General features: G+C 36.8%; 1 protein-coding gene across 3 annotated transcripts in view; it reads right to left on the bottom strand.

Annotated features, from left to right (window-relative positions):
• agap1 (ArfGAP with GTPase domain, ankyrin repeat and PH domain 1) overlaps positions 1-19,602 on the bottom strand; it is a 199,318-nt gene that overhangs the window by 48,157 nt on the left and 131,559 nt on the right. For all 3 annotated transcript variants that reach the window (XM_081381520.1, XM_081381521.1, XM_081381522.1), the window contains exons 9-11: positions 11,860-11,964; positions 8,459-8,624; positions 5,374-5,535 (exon numbers count right to left, since the gene is read on the bottom strand). In XM_081381520.1, coding sequence (XP_081237646.1) covers positions 5,374-5,535; positions 8,459-8,624; positions 11,860-11,964 — 433 coding nt within the window. The remainder of the gene's footprint in view (positions 1-5,373; positions 5,536-8,458; positions 8,625-11,859; positions 11,965-19,602) is intronic.

Genomic DNA, 19,602 nt, shown 5'->3' with positions numbered 1-19,602 from the left:
AAATGGCAGCTATGTCCAGTCAGAACGAGTCTGCTCTGATGTGGTCCAACTCATTCAGACAGCACACAGCCGAGTGTCAACTCTTTTCAACTTTGACCCTCTCTTACAATTACACTTTAAAGACATCTGCATATCTAAATGATCTCAGGTCAAAACAGCTTGGTTCAGTAAACTGGCAATTTAAACAACTTTACAGTAAAAAAATGATTTTTTTTTAATAAAATGATCTTATCCTAATTGTTCAGTTTTTTTGAATGCACATTAGCTTCTTTTCGATCTACCAGCCAAATAAAAATGCAGCTTCATTCTCTGACAGTAGGTGGCACTTATGGAACAGCAAAAATATAGCAGTTACCCTGGTAACCCCTAAATACAACAAAGGCATTGAGTTTGCAGGTTTGTATGGAAGCTTGTTTCCGCCACAGAATAAAACATATACAAAATAAAATAAATTTTTTACTTTTTTTCTCACAATTGCGAGTTCACATCTCGCAATTCTGACTTTTTATGTCAGAATTGTGTGTTCTAAAGTCAAAATTGTGTGATATAAAGTCGCAATTGTTTTATTAAGTCAGAATTGCATGATATAAAGTCGCAATTGCGTTATAAAGTCAGAATTGTGACATATAAAGTCGCAATTATGAGGAAAAAAGTCCGAATTGCGAGTTTATTTTTATAGTTTAACCTATATCTTGCAATTCTGACTTTACAACACACAATTACAACTTTAAATCACGCAATTCTGAATTTATCTCGCAATTGCGAGAAATAAAGTCAGAAATGTGAGATGTAAACCCGCTATTGTGAGATAAAAAGTTGCAATTATCTTTTAAAATGTTTTATTCTGTGGCGGAAACAAGCTTCCATAGGTTTAATGCTCAGCCATGACGCTTTAATTTTGACGTTATAGTTACGTTATACGCTTTAATTATAACACTATAGTGGACAAAAATTAAGAAATTAATGTCACATACTTTAATAATAACTGAATATTTTATAATACAATTTTAGACCTTTCTAATGATTTATAAATAGTTATTACAATAGTGATATTTATTATTTTGTTTAATATATTTATACAAATATTATTATAAGATATAACAATATTTTATTTAAAAAATATTATATGGTAATTATTATTATTGATGATGATTATTAGTCATATTAATATATAAAAACAATATTTTAGCCAAAATGTAGCCCTAAAAACAAGCACAACAAACCTGGTGGTTTTTATAATTTTAAGGGAACAGTTAATAACACTAATTCAGATGCGCTTCCCTCTATATGCCATTTCCCTCAGCTAATCGAGCGAGTTAGATGATGACAGGAAAATTAACTGCACAACTTGTGGTTGTTTTCAGAGATGGTAACAGACGTTTTGTACGGACCTGTACTACAATTGTGTGGCCTGTGCGTCCTGCGCTACAAAACTTTCAACCTCTGTAGCACCAGAGCTATGTGCAAATAAAGTTAATGTACAACCCTGTTTAAGGCTTTTTATGATCTTAAATTTATACTTGAATTAAATCTCTGTTTAGTGCCAAGTACTACATCGTGGGAAATGAATAAGCAAGCTTATAGACCACCAGAAATGGACACTATGAAAATATCTTTGTTTGATGTGTGGACAATAACAAAATATCAGAATATTCTAAAAGCAGGAAATAATAATAGTTAAGAAAATAAATTAATAATTAAGCTTCCAGGATAAACAAAAACAAGAGACTAAACAAAAGGTTAAAGGTTAGTTAACAGTCTCTCCCTCTCAGTGCAGTGCAAGGAACGTCACTTAATTACTTTGCTACCACTTATCTCTCTCAGGAGAAAGACAAGATCTCATTCCCGCCAGCTCCTGGGGGCAAGAGGTGACAAGCAGTCAGCGTCCGGCACTACCGTCATCCAGACATCAGATCTGATCCAGTCAGGCCGTGGACAGACACATCATTAAGCCAGCAGAAAGGTTATTTTTAAGAGATTCCTGGGGGGAAGGATACGAGAACTCGCACAACCTCACAACAGAGCCCTCCGGAGCGCCGCAGTGTCCGAACAACCCTCCTGAATATCACTGAAGCAGTGATAATCACTAACTCCACTGCTGACGACACTGATATACATGGTGATACGCACAGAGAGGGATTCATACGCTTTCAGTAATGTTAAAGAGAAGCTTCTTTATCAATGTATGCTAACATTTGTATTTTTTTTCTTGCTTGCTTGCTTTTAATAATGTAAACACGCTCCATTTCATTTTGTTCATACTATAGTGGATATTTATGTTTTTGTTTCTGTTCTTTTGAAAATTATGACCATTTTGTCACAGAAATAAATAATTAGTAATTATGAAAGTATTATACAAACCCCTTAAAGGGATCACTTTGTGAAAATAGGCTTTTCAGTACAGACTGTATTTGGATACTGTTCACAAATGTAATGGAGCCTTTGCAAAAAGGCTGTTGACAGATGGGGCAATGCAAACAATAAACTTTACAGCAAACCAAAAGTTTGAGTGCTTTTCATTTCACATGTGAAAAGGGAATTTGCACTGAACTCTTAAAGGCACAGTAGCAATAGGCTTTTTCCCACAGCACATATATTTATGTAGTGCTGTGTACCAGAAGAATTGAGATTAAGTGTTTCGCTGTTAAACCCATTTTTGCTGCAAACAGCATGCTGAACTCTGAAAATGTTGACAATGCACTATAAAGCAAATGTTTTCGCAATTATTCCACACAAAGTGACAGGTATACAAACAGTACTTTCTACTTACCATGTCTGACTGAATCCATACTTTTAAGCAGTTACTACACTATGGATTTGAATTCGGTTCAGTGTGGATTAATTACTATTTGGAAGTAAATATGGTCTGCCTGCTCATGTAAATTAGATTTCTGAAAACACCGGTAAGCTGGCAGTTCAGCGATCTTTGCGATCTTAGCGTTTGATATTCTGTTCACAGAAAAAAGTGTAATACATCAAGTCTGTGTTAATTTACGGGCCTGAGAGAGCGAGAAAGAATGTGCATGTATGAATTACCTCAGTCTGTGCCTCGTTTCTCTCACAGTGAAGCAGTGAGTTTAATTGATTCAAAAACAGTGATGTTACTAACTCCTTGCTGAGAAAGACAATGTAGCTCTTCAGTGGTGAAGCTATCTTACTAATAAAAAATAGCAGGGCAACGTTAAGTTTCTGTGTTGCTGAATGTTTCTATGTGAGTGAATGTCTGAATATGAGTGCGTGAGCTACAGTGAAGAAAGCGGATTAGTTTAGAACGCTTCTAATTTTTAGAGCTCTCTAAAATGTAGAGAGTGTGTTAGTTTGTGTTAGCAAATTAGTTAGCAATGGCATAGTATGCAGTGTTTAATAAACAGCTGTTATACTAAATTCTGCTAAGGTAAAATTTAGCGTAGACATTGGGAAACGTATCGTATTTTTGACTGTTGCCAATACACAGTTCTAGTTCTGCTTACTTTAGATTATTTTATCATTAATGGCCATTATTTAAGGAAATGTTAAATGCAGTAGGCCAGAAATTGGTCTCAGTTTGGGTATGCAAAAAAAACCAAAAAAAAATAGTGGCAGTAAATGTCTAAACGAGTAAGTCATTCATTCATTCGATTCGTTCAAACGGCTGATTCATTCAGGAATGAAGTAAATGGCTCTTATGAATGGGCCATTGAATCATTGGTTCACCCGATTGATTCGCTCAATACAAACAGACAATATTATGTTTAAAAAATACCACAATATTAACTTATTTATTGAACTGTTGTAAATCAATGTCACATTTGCATGCATGCTATTCGTAAGAAAAAAAGCACTCCTGTGATTTTGCTTAACTTATGTAAATATGAGACAAAAACTCATACAGGGGCATTTTTGCAGCAATATCTTGAATTTTAGGGAGCTGTTGCCCTGCTTTCACCAATCAATCAACTATATAAAACGTTAATTTCACGTTAATTTGTTGACAGCCCTTACCAGTCAAAAGTTTTGGATCTTAAGACTTTTAATGATTTTAAAAGAAGTCTCTTCTGCTCACCAAGGCTGCATTTATTTGATAAAAAAAAATAAAAAAAGTAAAATTGTGAAATATTATTACAATTTAAAACAGCTGTTTTCTATGTGAATATATAGTAAAGAATTATCAATGTTGAAAACAGTTATTTACATTTTTATTTCAGGATTCTTTGATGAAAAGAAAGTTCAAAAGAACAGCATTTATCTGAAATAGAAAGCTTTTGTAACATTAAAGACTACCATTCAAAAGGAAATACCATTTTTGGAGGAAAAAAATCAAATAAATCAATAGTTTTATTCATCAAGGATGAATTAAATTGATCAAAAGTTACAGTAAAGACATGTATAATGTAACAAAAGATTCTATTTCAAATAAATGCAGTTCTTCTGAACTTTCTATACATCAAATCCTGAATTTCTTTTGTTTTTTTGAGCATCAAATCTGCATATAAGAATGATTTCTGAAGGATCATGTGACACTGAAGACTGGAGTAATGATGCTGTTTAAATTGTCATAATATTTAACAATATTAGTGTTCATTTTTTTTTTTTTTTTTTTTTTTTTAAATAAATGCAGCCTTGATGAGCAGAAGAGACTTCTTTTAAAAACATTAAAAATCTTACCTATCCAAAACTTTTGACTGGTAGTGTGTGTGTGTACACGACGGATGTATTTCGAGTACCACACTACAAGTTCTGTTGTTGACGTCATGTGTGGGGTTCTGTGGCTCAGCTGTGTGCGTGTAGTGTCCCGCTGCGCAGCCCGTTTAAGCTTTTCACAGCTTTAATCGTTATCAGGGATAAACACAGAGGCAACTACAGACAAGGGTCAAACGACAAGCCTAAAACAAGTCACACCATGTCATTGCAGTTCATCAGCACACACATACACATGGAGTCTGACAGCTGTCAGTCCAACAGTGACTTCCATCTGTGTGTTCCCATTTCCCCCTGTGGCTTTGCAGACATGAGAGATTTCATAAAAATAGCCAAGTATGGAATTATATATGACAACAGAAAGGTGACAGACTGATAAACATCATGCTCCAAACATTTCTCTTCTGCTAGCGACTCGCCGTCGACAGATGGGCCTTTGGTAATGTGCTTCTCCTGAGTGGCCATTACTTTGATAAACAGTTAAAGCAGCATTAGAGCTTGACACAAGGATCAATGAAAGGTGGAGTGGGTGTATGTGTGCGTTTACAACTATACGATAACAAATCGCTGTTTAAGGTTCTGTTCTCTGTTCTGAAGAAAAACCTTTAAGACAACAATATGTGTACAAGTACACAACCCAAAAGCCCCTCTCCCCCCCCCGGCAGTTTGAGGAGGCATCACATGTCCGACACTTACCCGTGCTGATTCCTGAGTTGGCGATGACTGTGGCATCACTCCATTGGTCAGCGCTGGATACAGAATATGAGCGCTGATGCATCCCGTCTGGCCGACTGTTAAACGACACCAGACTGATGCCACTCGCCATCTGAGACGCTGAAGAACTACTGGTCACAGATCCTGTGTGAGAGATGCATGATAATTAATACACCATTGTTCTAATACACCCAATGCGCTTACAGAGTTGTTACTCATCCTGTTTCAAAATTTGATTGAAAATTATCTGTAATGCCAGTTAGTTTTTGTTGATGTTATAATGTATTGATTTCATTCTTTTGCAAACTCCAGTTAATATTGGTTATGAGCTGATGATAATTTTTTCTTTTATTTTAATTTAGCAGTATCGGTCGATATTGGATATTTAATTGTGTATGGTAATTTTACATTTAAATTACCTTTGCCATAATTTATTGCTCAAAGTTCATCTTAAAAAATATATAATTCTAGAGATAATTTCATCCAACAAAATTAAAATTCAATTATCAATGTTTATATGTGAATAAAATCCTAAATTAAAGTGTCTTCTTGAGAAGACTTGGATTAAACATCTCAATTTGTTTGGATTACTTTTACAATGTCTTCATTTGTGTCCCGAAGATGGACGAAAGTCTTGGTTTGAGATGACATGAATAAATGTGATATGAGTAAACGATGATTTAAAATTTTAGGTGAATTATCCCCCGTTAAATGTAATATTTAGCAAATCTATTTTTATATCGTACATGTACACCGTATTGTTGTGATGATTAAATTCACTTGAAGCATTTAAAATTATTATTATTATTTTTTATCTTTTTTTTATTTTTGATTTATTTAAACAAAACAGTATGTAATTTTAATACCATCCACATCAAGAGAATAAAGATTATCTTACTGAAATCGATCAGAGGTGTAATATAAAGGCATCCCTAATTAGCTGTTGCCTTCATAATAGTTTTGGTAACAAGTCCGACAATAATAATAAGCATAACTAACACACATGCACCAAACTTCTTTATTTGTTCTCGTCAAGGAGCATAAATAGTGACATCAGATTACTTAAAGGTTAATTATCACCACCGTGAGTCTGTGGGAGAGGTTTGTCTGACTCGCATGGAAATTAAAGTGGACATCATAGGAAGTCATATCTAATCGCACTAATAAGATTACAGCACAACTGAGCACAAACAAATGTGAGAAAGATATTATATGACGTGCAAATACTGACTCAAACACAAATCAACCATAAGGCTGCTGGGCTTACCAACAGATGAAATTCAACTCTGACAATGTAAAGGGTCAGTTCACCCAAAAATGAAAATTCTGTCATTAATTACTCACCCTCATGTCGTTCCAAACCCTTAAGACTTTTGTTGATCGTAGGAACGCAAATGAAGATCTTTTTGATTAAATCTGAGAGCTTTTTGTCCCTCCATAGTCAGCCTACGCAATTGCAACTTTGACGCATCAAAAAGTTCATAAAGAGATCGGAAAACTAATCCATATGAATTGAGCGGTTTAGTCCAAATTTTCTGAAGAGACTATCGCTTTTTATGATGAACAGATTTAATTTAGGCTTTTACTTACATAGAAACATTGATCAGCAAACAAACAAAAGCTCAGCCAAACCTAAATGACACGTGAGGACAAACATCTTGCGGAAGCTCAAACGTGCTGCGTAACACACGAGAACGAACCTCATTGGTACAGCTGCAGTTGCGTAGGCTGTCTATGGAGGGACAAAAAGCTCTCAGATTTCATCAAAAAGATTTGCGTTCCGAAGATGAGCGAAAGTCTTACGGGTTTGGAACGACATGGTGAACTAACCATTTAACAGTTTGTCCAATAGCAGCGAACATAATGTAAATAACGCTAATGTGATGATACTTGTTATTTGCCCTAGCTACAGTCAGTGCACACAAAACACTCGATGTAGTAAAAAAAAAAGGGTTCAGTAAACATTTCTTTTTCTGGTTTTTAATATGTTGTTGGAAAAAGGTGTACCCACGGGCCTCCAATGGCCCGTTGCAAACTCGACTGAATGAAATGTCATGACTCAATTTAATCTCCATTGTAGCGGATAAATCAGACGGCAGCACCTTTGGGTAAATGGCAAAATCTGAGCGTACTTCAGGAGAGGCCTGATATACTACATTTTTACATCCATGGCCATCTGGAGGAAAAACATAAACACTATGCTTGTGTGAGGGCAGAGCAAAGTTTACGCACACACACAGTGCAAGAACAGCAGTGTGTGAAGACATGTTATAATGGATTCGGTGGATAATGGCAGCTTTCACACAAAGAGATGTTAAGACCAAAGGAATAAGAGGTGCATGTGATCCAGCCCTACAGTCAAATACTCGACTTACAAAAGCTTTCACTGCCTTAACACTGTGAAATATCTCTCTTTTCTCCTCTACCGCAGCCTCCCTCCTTCCCTCATTCTCTCTCTCTCTCCCTCTCATTAGTGTTCATTTCGGACTTGCCTGACTGGAGAACGAGCGCTGATTGCATTAATATTCATGACAATAATTAGTACATGTATTATGGGTCACTGAATATTCATGCTATTAGTTTGGTCCTTCTGGTGCTGTGTGTGTGTGTGTATGTGCCTGAGTAGGGTCTTTAACACTCCTTGGGGGGCTTAAGGATTGTTGATCCAATGAGTGTGTATACGAATAACTAAACAATAACTTAATTGTTTAATTCTCTACTAATGAAGACTGTGCACTTCTGAGGCCCATTATAATGACATTAAGACACATTAATACATTTGTTTTCTAGGAAATGTATTATATTATTTTTAATATGTATTATAAATAATTTTTATGAATATATATTAAATTTGATAGATTTTATTATACATCCATTAATTTACCATATGTAGGGTCTCTTCTCAGGCAATGGGCAGAAAAACACCCTGAAAGAATGGCCAGTATACATTTTATTCTATTAAATAAAATTGAAAATTTAAACTAAGCAAAGTGAAAAGCAAAATAAAACAAAAAGCAAAGCAAAGCAAATAATTTTTTTTTTTTTTTAAAAAGCATGATCACGTTACCTGGTGCCTGTCCAAGCTGCAGGTTGCTCATGTCCTTGGTCAACCCGTTGGTTTTGGGACTGGGGGCCGCACATGTGGAGATGGCCCTGGGGGGCCTCTTCCCTGGAACCTTCACTGTAGTCCGAAGCAGGTCGATCTCCTTCCCATGAACATTCTGCATATAATCCTATAGGTAAAAATGACAAAAAGATTACTCCAACAGCACTGGACACTTTGGATGAAAAGTGTCAACTAAATTTATTTTGTCAGCATACAGTTAATCCTTCCCACCCTCTGGAGGTGAAGAAATCAATATCCACATAATTGAAATTCATGGTGAAGAAATGCACTTTTGTATGCAGAAAATCAGCTAATGCTTTTTAGAGCACATGTGAAATCTCTTTTTCCTTTTCCGCAGATCACAGCATGCCATCGCCAGCATGTGTTTGGATTCTAACTGCGTTGTCTGGATTCGCGCACGGCTTTGCTTGCGTTGATGATGAAAGTTACTCAATGCTAATAGGGATGCAATTACCAGCCGCAAGCTGTTGGCCCGCCACTCCTGAAGGGCTCTCCTGTGGCTTGTTAAACCGTGTTGAGAGCTCTTGGCTTTGAATTGCCCTTTTGTTGGCCTCTAGTGAGGGATGGACATGTTATACTCTTGCCGTAAATTGCTCGGTACAGCACACATACACAGAGAGTCTTCAGGTCTTTGATTGGCACTCAGCTGATGTATGGCAGTTCCGGGTGGTACGCGCTCCCTATCAAAGCCTTGCCCCTGCTCATTAAGGCCAAACACCCCACGTAGCTGCTCTTTTGAAGAACGTATGTTATTGTGTTCCATGTAGGACATACACTCCGGGGACTGGTCCATATGTAACTCTCGATTTAAAATAAAGGACGGGCAAACCACTTGAGGGATTTCGTTTAGGGAGTTGGAGTGCTCAAATGTTAACGGTTGGTAAAAAGCCCATCATCTGGCCTCTTCAGGGGCAGATGTGCATTTAAAATTGATGCTCTGCATAGATGAATCTATCAAACCGTACTGCGCTAAAGCATAATCGCGTAATGTTTAACAAAACAGTGCAAGTTTAATCAACGCACAATAGTTATGTGCCAAAAAAAAAGTTGTGGTTATAATGGATGTGAACATGGATGAGCTATTTGGGATATGTTTCCCCTCACAAATTAGGTTGCATCTATTGCCATCCACTTAATCAGCTGCATTAATGTGATTTCTTTTTTTTACATAGTTAAGCAATTAAGAGCCCTGATTGAGTTTCATCCTATTAGCCTCCGCAAACACTCTAATTGATGCCTGTGCAGCAGACACCTGCTGATGAGAGGAACCTGTTCACAGTCAAAGGGAGGAGGGGGACGGAAAATGATGACGCACACTTCCTCTAATTCACCCTGATGAGGTTGTTAATTAGGGAATTAATGCATGCGAGTTTAAATTATGTTCAGTGAATTTGACAAACTATTTTCTTTTCTTTCTTTTTTTTTTATTTAAAGGTGTGGCCCCTTTGTACTCATCTAAAATCCATGGGCTCAGTATCTAAGATAACTGGAAATAAAGAAGGGAAATAAGATAAAAAAATTAAACAAAATTGCAGGTCTAAAATCTGTATCAGTGTGTCAGGAGGGCATTTAACCCAGTCTGTTCTTAAGGGTTCGAATCTAAAAACAAATAATACAAATGTAATTAATCATACTTATGCAAAGTTAGGATATAAAAGTAAAAAGGTTTACCCACCTTTAAATATCCATATGCAAAAACAAAACAAAAACAATGAACAAACCTAGTTTACATTAAAAGGTTACTTTACCAGAAAAATTTCATCATTTAGCATCCATTTAACATTTTCAAGCTTCAAAAATACAAATGAAGCGTAAATGCAAATCATATGAATTGAGTGTTTGGGTGGACAAAAATGAGGGGAAAAAAATGATGTGAGAAGATTAAAAATATTGTTACCTGTGCTTCAAAGTTAAACGAAAGTATTACATGTTCACAATTTATTTTATTTTTTTTAGCTTTCATAAGCCCTATTCGGACGGGACTAGTTTGATATGGAGAGGTGGGGTGAAGTAATTATTACCAGAGCTTCTCTGTTTACCTTCAGTAAAAAGGTCCGGAAAAATTACCTCAGGTAATACTAATCCCGTGCGAATAGACCCGCTGTAAATTTGAATGTAAATATTTTGTCAAATCCTGTTTAAAAGTAGTTTTCCACGGTTTTCCAAGTATGGAGGCTCTTGAAAAAGCATTCAATTGCGTTCTAGATGCTGGGACACGTTATAAAATATAGGTTATATGTGTTTGCGCACATGATATCAGGAAGCAACGTAATATGCACATGATGACAGGAGGGTGACGGCGATGCGCAAATCGATTTACCCCTCCCACTTCTGCTAGGTTTGCTGAGATTTCTTATCCCGTGCGAATTGCCCATTAATATTACAGACGTCCCGTGGTAAAATTACATTACTCCATCTACCCTCGTAAAGTTAATCCCGTCCAAATAGCACTATATTGTGAGAAAGAACAGACACTGTGCACTTGTGATCTGCTAAAATATTATAGACCTGACACGTTATTTTATTATTTTGTCCAGATGCATATTTTTTTCCTCTCAAAATGACGAAATGCATCTTAAATGACCAGTCAAAGGTTTTCAAATTCAGTAAATGACAAAAAAGAAAACAGCTGCAGGGAGCATGAAAATGTATTTTAAAGTTGCTGAGGACATTTGTGTTTACTTTTGTACAATAAACAATTTTGATACTGTGTCGGGTGGCCACTTGGATCATTTTAATGTTAAATCTGGGTCCTGAAACACAATCCTTTAGCTGCCCAAGGATAATTATTATATAATATGCGACAGCTCACAAAAGTCTTACTATCTTAAATTGTACAAGAACTGACCTATGACTATATGCTATCCATGTCTTCATCCATCCATTCTATAGTTTTTTTTTCATTTGCATCTGTGATTTGTAGAATTACTCAGGGATTGGTTAGTGCTAACAATAAGGTCTGGTTGTAGTCCGAAAAAAATCCAGTGAGGAAAACAACCAATAAAAGACGGCCATTTCCATTGGTGTGTGGGCAAACAGGTCGTCAAAGCTGGTGATTATGACAAGCTATTACAGCGTTATATTACACATCAACAGCATCAGCCGTGTGCAAACAGATGAGGCAGTAATTAAGGACAAGACCGTGTCATCAGACACCATGCTTACTGAAGCGGACACGATAATCCGTTAAACGTCAGTGAAAAGGACATAAAAAAACAGGATGTTGCAGTGATGGGCGAATAGAGAACAATATTAACAGGGCTGGACCAATAGGATGAGGAGAAAGGCAGATGCAATACACGTGTGTGTGTGTGTGTGTGTGTGTGTGTGTTGGCACTTACATGCAGACTGGGATGATACGTGAGGACTCCGTTGTCACAAAGCGTGACATATTTCTTCTTCCACTCTTTGTTCAGTGACTTGCCGCTTCTTTTCAACAACATGCCCTGAGAGACAAAAAAAAAAAAACAGAGATGCACAGTTAAACCTTCATTACCGAAACACTTGTTGAAGTATCCATTTATTCATTTCTTTCATACAATAAAACATGTTTGTCTGAAAATTTGTTTATGAGTTGCAAGAGAGGGCTAAAACTGTCTGAAAAAAATCTCCCACTGACAAAAAAAACACACTCTGTTATATTGTACTCAAGTGGACGTACAGTTTATTTGCACACTTTGAGGAGAGCGAGAAAAAAAAGTGCACCGTGAGCTAAATTCCCCTTGGAGTGTTAGCGAGCACATTAGCACTATGACACGAGCACTAACCTTCCTCTCCTACGCACATCAGTGGCGGCTGACTGCCCGTTAAGGGTCCGGACGCCCACACCTCATTTCAGCCAAATTCATTAGGCAAGAAGGGAATAAAACTGTCCGTTGATTAGCAATTACGCTGCAGCGGCGGCTTGTCACTTCGCTGGACTTGTTAAACATTAACGTGCAGACAGGACGGATAATAATAGATTTCTTGCTCTGGCTGCCACGGAGCGTGCGACATCAGAGCCGACAAGTTTCTGTCACTCTCTGCCTATTTCACTTCTTGTTGTTTTTCTTTGTCACTCCACAGCCTGAATTTTCATAAAAAAATGCCACGATCCCTAACTGTCACACACCGTTAAACTGGCCTAATTATGTGGTAATTGGTATCCAAACAGTCTGAGAAAAAAAAAAAACTGGATTTACTGAGAGCACTGACAGTAAAGTGTATTTGACAAATTTAGTTTCTGAAGCGGAAAACCTGTACATAATAAAATTCACTTTGTCAATCTTCAAAATACATTGAGTATTTTGACTGATTTTTTTTTTGCTTTTTAGCGGAGAATGAAATAAGTAATTTATGGAAGCTTGTTTCTGCCACTGAATAAAACATTTTAAAAGATAATTGCGACTTTTTATCTCACAATTGCGAGTTTACATCTCGCAATTCTGACTTTATTTCTCGGAATTGCGAGATATAAAGTCAGAATTGCGTGAAATAAAGTCAGAATTCTGAGATATAAAGTCAGAATTGCGAGATATAAAGTCGCAATTGCGTCTTATAAAGTCGCAATTGCGTCTTATAAAGTCAGAATTCTGACTTTTTTTCTCGCAATTGCGACTTTATATCACTCAATTCTGACTTTATATCTCGCAATTCTGACTTTATATCACGCAATTCTGACTTTATATCTCGCAATTCTGACTTTATATCACGCAATTCTGACTTTATAACATAATTGCGAGTTTATATCTCGCAATTCTGACATCTTTTCTCAGAATTGTGAGATATAAAGTCCAATTCTAAGGGGAAAAAAAAGACTTTTTTTTTTTTTTTACCTTAGAATAGTTTATATCTCACAATTCTGACTTTATAACACGCAATTGCGACTTTATATCATGCAATTCTGACTTTATATCTCCCAATTGCGTGATATAAAGTCAGAATTCTGAGATATAAAGTCAGAATTGCGTGATATAAAGTCGCAATTGCAAGAAAAAAAGTCAGAATTCTGACTTTATAACACGCAATTGTGACTTTATTTCACGCAATTCTGACTTTATATCTCGCAATTCTGACTTTATAACACGCAATTGCGACTTTATTTCACGCAATTCTGACTTTATATCTCGCAATTCTGAGAAATAAAGTCAGAATTGCGAGATGGAAACTCGCAATTGTGAGATAAAAAGTCGCAATTATCTTCAGGCACATACAAACATTATAAACTCAATCACATTTAAACAGTCAATGCGCAAGGCAGGTTTTGACCTACCTACATGGTCTTTTTTCTTGACCTTGTAATTTTGAATTAAAACGTCAATGCCAGGCTTCTCTCTGGTGACGTAAGCCGGACTTCTCTAATCATTTAGTCATCATAAACCCCGCTCCTTTATTACAATCAACGCAAACTTGCATTCAGATCTGTCCCCATCCAATCAAAAACTGACGGGTTGAACCAAGACCCTTGGGATTTGGGATCAAATAAAAAATATAAAATAAAAATACACTTTATTGTATTTTTATTTCACTTTTTATTTTGGGAAACTTTTACTTCTACATTCTAGAGCATAATGTTGTACTTTTTACTAGTTATTAATAAAAACATTATTCATTAATTCATTAACGTTCTTTTGAACTGAAGGAATCGTCACCCGCTCAGAGATGCGATAGCGGTGTCCAATTCGTGAATGAGCTGATTCTTTTATTTAATGAACCTGTTAAATCGTTTCGCAAATCGCACTGAAGAATTCATTTGTGGATTGGACTGATCCGATTGCATCTGTTCTTGAGTCAACAACTCACTGATTCAAATGATCCACTCAGAGCGAGTCTCCAGGTAACAGTTCACTGAATTCACAAGCCTGACTCAAAATGAGCGAAGAATGGAAGATCCCCGCTTGAGTTACTAATGCTGAATTTTAGGATTTATTATTGTAAATGAAAATCATATTTAGGTCACGATTGTCAGTTGTTTGTGAAGTATATCTGCTGTAAAAGGGTGAGCTGTTTAAGCCCATAGTATGAAATGCCTGAATGTGGACATGTGCATATTTGTGTATCACCATCTGAAAGCAGGTTTACATTAAAAACTAAATATAATGGAGTTTCAAATTATCTAAAACTAGAATGAACATACTTGTCAACACACATTTACACGTTTTTTTTTTCTAGATACTATATGATATATATTGTTATTTAGACTTGTTTGCACACTTTTCAGTAATTATCCAGCAGCCATAATTATCTAGCCAGCAGTCATATCACCCTGTAGCCCAAGACTGGTTGCCCACTGAAGCTAAGCAGGGCTGAGCCTGGTCAGTACCTGGATGGGAGACCTCCTGGGAAAACTAGGTTGCTGCTGGAAGAGGTGTTAGTGAGGCCAGCAGGGGGTGCTCATCCTGTGGTCTGTGTGGGTCCCAACGCCCCAGTATAGTGATGGGGACACTATTACTGTCAAAGAGCACCGTCCTTCGGATGAGACGTTAAACTGAGATCCTGACTCTCTGTGGTCATTAAAAATCCCAGGATGTCCTTCGGAAAAAGAGTAGGGGTTTAACCCCGGCATCCTGGCCAAATTTGCCCATTGACCTCTGTCCATCATGGCCACCTAATCATCCCCACATATACGGATTGGCTTCATCACTCTGTCTCCACCAGTAAGTTGGTGTGTGGTGAGCGTTCTGGAGCAATATGGCTGCCATCGTATTATCCAGGTGGATGCTGCATATTGGTGGCGGTTGAGGAGATTCCCCCTTCCATATGTAAAAGCGCTTTGGGTACCTAGAAAAGCACTATATAAATGTAGCGCATTATTATTATTTTTTTATTTATTATTATTATTATTATTATAATAAGGTAATGAGGCCTGTGTCTGTTCTGAGATCAGTTGGGCCATGGGTGATGGAGCTATACATGTGGGAGGATGTTCCCTTAGGTCAGTCCACATCTCTGTACACCCTAAACCCAGTGTTCAAGACAAGAGAAGAGCGCTTCCTGCGTAAAATAAAACAGGCTCTCCTGCTGAGTGGTAAACACAAGTTGACGAGTTATAACAAGGGTGCAGCCGCTAGCGGCCCATCTGTCACATAGGGTGAATATCCATTACTTCATTAACTAAGACTGAGGCGTGTGTGTGTGTGTGTGTGTGTGTGAGGCTCAGGGGGAAAAAAAAGAGCAAGAATGAAAGGGAAAAAGAGGGAGAGAAAAAAAGGAAGGGACAGATTGAGAGAGAAACAAGATGATCTTTTAATGACGGTGTGTGTGTGTGGTCTCTCCAGGCATGTTGTGTTGAGCAGGTAGCTGTTATGTCTTCTACCTCGGCCTGGTTTGGATCTAGGTATATTAATTTTGCACATCCATCGGGAAGGTGACAAGCGATCATTCAGCAGGAGAGGCTAATTGAACACCACGTCGCTTCTCTGATGGGAGTAATCGTTCATTATTTAAGGCTTGGGCCGGTGACACCCTGCTTGCCCCTATTTTACTCTCCCCTGGTTGACAACCTGCAAGGTCTTGTAATGTTGCAAAACAGGGGCCAAAAAAATAAATCTCACGCAGACATTTCCTACTCACTACAAGCCAGCAACTGCAGCAACTGTCTACTCAAATTCATTGTTAAAATATAAACAACTAAATGGTGGCTACAATAATAAAACAAAAAAATAATAAATTAGGGCTGTCAAAAGATTAATCGCGATTAATCGCATCCAAAATAAATGTTTGTGTTTACATAATATATGTGTATAATTAAATTTGTATATATAAATACACACACATGCATGTATATATTTAAGAAATATTTGCATACATATACTGTATATATTTATATATAATTTATATTATATATAAATATAATTTTTTTATATATAAATTACACATTTTTCTTAAATATATACAAGCATGTGTGTGTATTTATATATACAAATTTAATTATACACAGTACACACACATATATTATTTAAACACAAACTTTTATTTTGGATGCGATTAATCACGATTAATCTTTTGACAGCCCTATAATAAATAAAAAACTTTTTGTATGTTTGTATGTTTGTATTTATTCTAACATACATTAAATAATGAAGACAACAGTTTAAGAAAAAATATACTGAATATGTAATATAGTGGATGTATTTAGCTAAATGTTCCTCTCTAGAGGAGAATTTGAATTTTGTAACAAAATAATCAAATCTAGAAATAATGTGTAGAGAAGTTTTCTTCACGCATTAACTGAAAACAGTATAGACTTAAAAGATCTATTCATCAAACTGAAGATCAGAAAATTAATTCGGTCGAATATTTTCAGTGACAAAATATGGATGGATGGGTGGATGGATGGGTGGATGGAATTAGACAGACAGACAGATACAGTGCTATGCATAAGTGAATACACCCATGCTAAAGTTGACTAAAAAGAGGAATAAAAAATCATATTTTGGAAATGGAACAATGCCTTAATTTAAAAAATTAGGAAAAATCCAACCTTTAAGGACACCAATTTTCTTTGTGAATGAATAATGTATCGTAAATAAATAAATGTTCTTCCTTAAAATACATGGTGCATAAGTGAGTACACCCCTATGTTAAATTCCCATAGAGGCAGGCAGATTTTTATTTTTAAGTATTTTAAAAAAAAAAAATTTAGGATACTATGCATCCTGATAAAGTTCCCTTGGCCTTTGGAATTAAAATAGCCCCACATCATCACATAGCCTTCACCATACCTAGAGATTGGCATGGTTTTATTTCAGTTAGCCTAAAAGCTAGTTTGATTTGCATTGAGAGATGATCTTATGGAAAGTACCCCATGCCAATCTCTAGGTATGGTGAAGGCTATGTGATGATGTGGGGCTATTTTAATTCCAAAGGCCAAGGGAACTTTATCAGGATGCATAGTATCCTAATTATATTTTTTTTTAAATACTAAAAAATAAAAATCTGCCTGCCTCTATGGGAATTTAACATAGGGGTGTACTCACTTATGCACCATGTATTTTAAGGACGAACATTTATTTATTTACGATACATTATTCATTCACAAAGAAAATTAGTGTCCTTAAAGGTTGGATTTTTCCTAATTTTTTAAATTAAGGCATTACGTTCAATTTCCAAAATATGATTTTTTATTCCTCTTTTTAGTCAACTTTAGCATGGGTGTATTCACTTATGCATTGCACTGTAGATAGATACACAGATACATATATAGATGCACAGATAGATACATAGATAGATAGATACATATATAGATGCATAGATAGATACATAGATAAATTGGTGGTCATAGATCTTCAAAAAAAAAAAGCTTAAATAGTACATCAGTAAGTTGTCTTAGTCAAGCCAACATAAGACAATGCAAAGTCAGAAAATGTATATTCCCATTCTTTTCCTGGAAGGAAAACAACCGGAACAGGGTGAGCGTCCATTACAAATAAACTTCACGAACAAACAAAAGCCTCTAATCTGTGCACTCTTCCATTAAAAGAAGCCGATGTGCTCTTATCAGTGTGTTATCCTCTTCTTTCAGCTCTTCTCATTTCTCCCATTCTTTGATAACAAAAGGAGAGGTTAACCGGGAGATGAATGCGGACTGTGGCATGGGTGTGGACAGAGTCAGTATGGTGGACAGGATCCGTCTCCTATGAGTCCGCTTCGGACAGCCGCTAAACAAAAGGCTTGGGTGTTTGCCCACACTGGCCTTATTGTTCTTGGGCGCTCCAGAGAGAAGGGCGCTAAATTAAGTGTGTCATCCCAACACTGGCTCGCCTCCGGCCCTGTCACTGTGACTGAATGTGTACGCGTGTGTGTGCGAGGGAAGTGGGGCCACGTGAGTGACACGGTGTGAAAGCTGGAGGTCTCATATCGCTGCGGCCATCTGATCTGGCCAGTGCAGGCAGTGAGAGGACACCCCCCCCCAAAAGACATTTATCATTTAACGACAGGCACATTCTCTCTCGCTGACAAACACACCTGAATCAGGCTAGAAATGGGAATACTTCATTAGATACTCATTATTATAGAATTATCCATGTTCTCTAGCACAGTGATTCCCAAGCACGTTACATTTTGCTTTGTTAAAGCTATAAAACAGAAATGTTTCTGTATAGACAGTATATTGAGTAGAAAATTTAAACTGAGACTTGGGGATACATATAGTTTCAATCGAGTTTCTTGTCTGATAATGAAAATAAATGACATCTAGGAGAGAGTCATTTTTCTTAAATCAATGTCTTCATAACTACACTCCTGAAAACGTTAAATACTCACTCAGGAGTCCGATATTGATGAACAGACAGTAAAGACGGTATTGTGAGGTTCATTGTAGCTCTCAGCTTTAAACAATAACACGTCAAGGTCATCAAGGAGCTTAATGAGTGGTTAAAACACTCCCCTGAAAGCTTAAACCAATCGAAGCCAGTGGATACTGGCAACAAGAGATTAGCCAAATCTAAACAGAGAGCACTGATTGATGTTTATGTATTTGGTTAAATTATTTTCAAGCTAAAATTATACAGGGAAAAGAAGAAAAAAAAAGAAAAGAAAAAAAATCTAATTTGCGGGAGGTTAGTGTGCATGACAAAAATGCCATCTTGGCCAAAATGGCTCGGAGCAGCGACAACCTTTCCCTGGGAAATGATATTTTTCCAATCCCACAGAAGGCGGATCATGTCACACTCGTTAAAGGCTTGATAGCAGGTCTTTAATATTCACCGTCTTAATTAGGGCTGCAGTTAATTTCATTAAATTCTTTCGGTGCTAAATGAAGCAGATTATGAGACATCTTTTATTGCGAAGCGTGAAATTACAGCCTGCCCGCTGCCAATGGCAGGGCCAAGCTAATGAATTACAGGGTAAATAACACCCGAATTAACCATCCAATTTAACTCCTTACAAAGCACCCCTGCTCCGAGGGGGCAGAACTTCGTCAAACATGCACAGCTCAGTGCTCATCTACGCACCAGAACATGCAATTACAACCATGATACTAATTTCCCTTTATGATGAGGAGAGACGTTTCAGTGCCATTGTATTTCTTAAAAGGAAATTTTAAGAGAGCAATGCACGGTAAAACGACTGCACCACCAAACATGGAAAAAGGTCAAAATGTT

The sequence above is a fragment of the Scardinius erythrophthalmus genome (assembly GCF_964197995.2).
Source record: "Scardinius erythrophthalmus genome assembly, chromosome: 12".
NCBI classification, from domain to species: domain Eukaryota; kingdom Metazoa; phylum Chordata; class Actinopteri; order Cypriniformes; family Leuciscidae; genus Scardinius; species Scardinius erythrophthalmus.
Note: the sequence above shows the minus strand (reverse complement) of the source record. Positions and strands in the feature narration are given on the sequence as shown.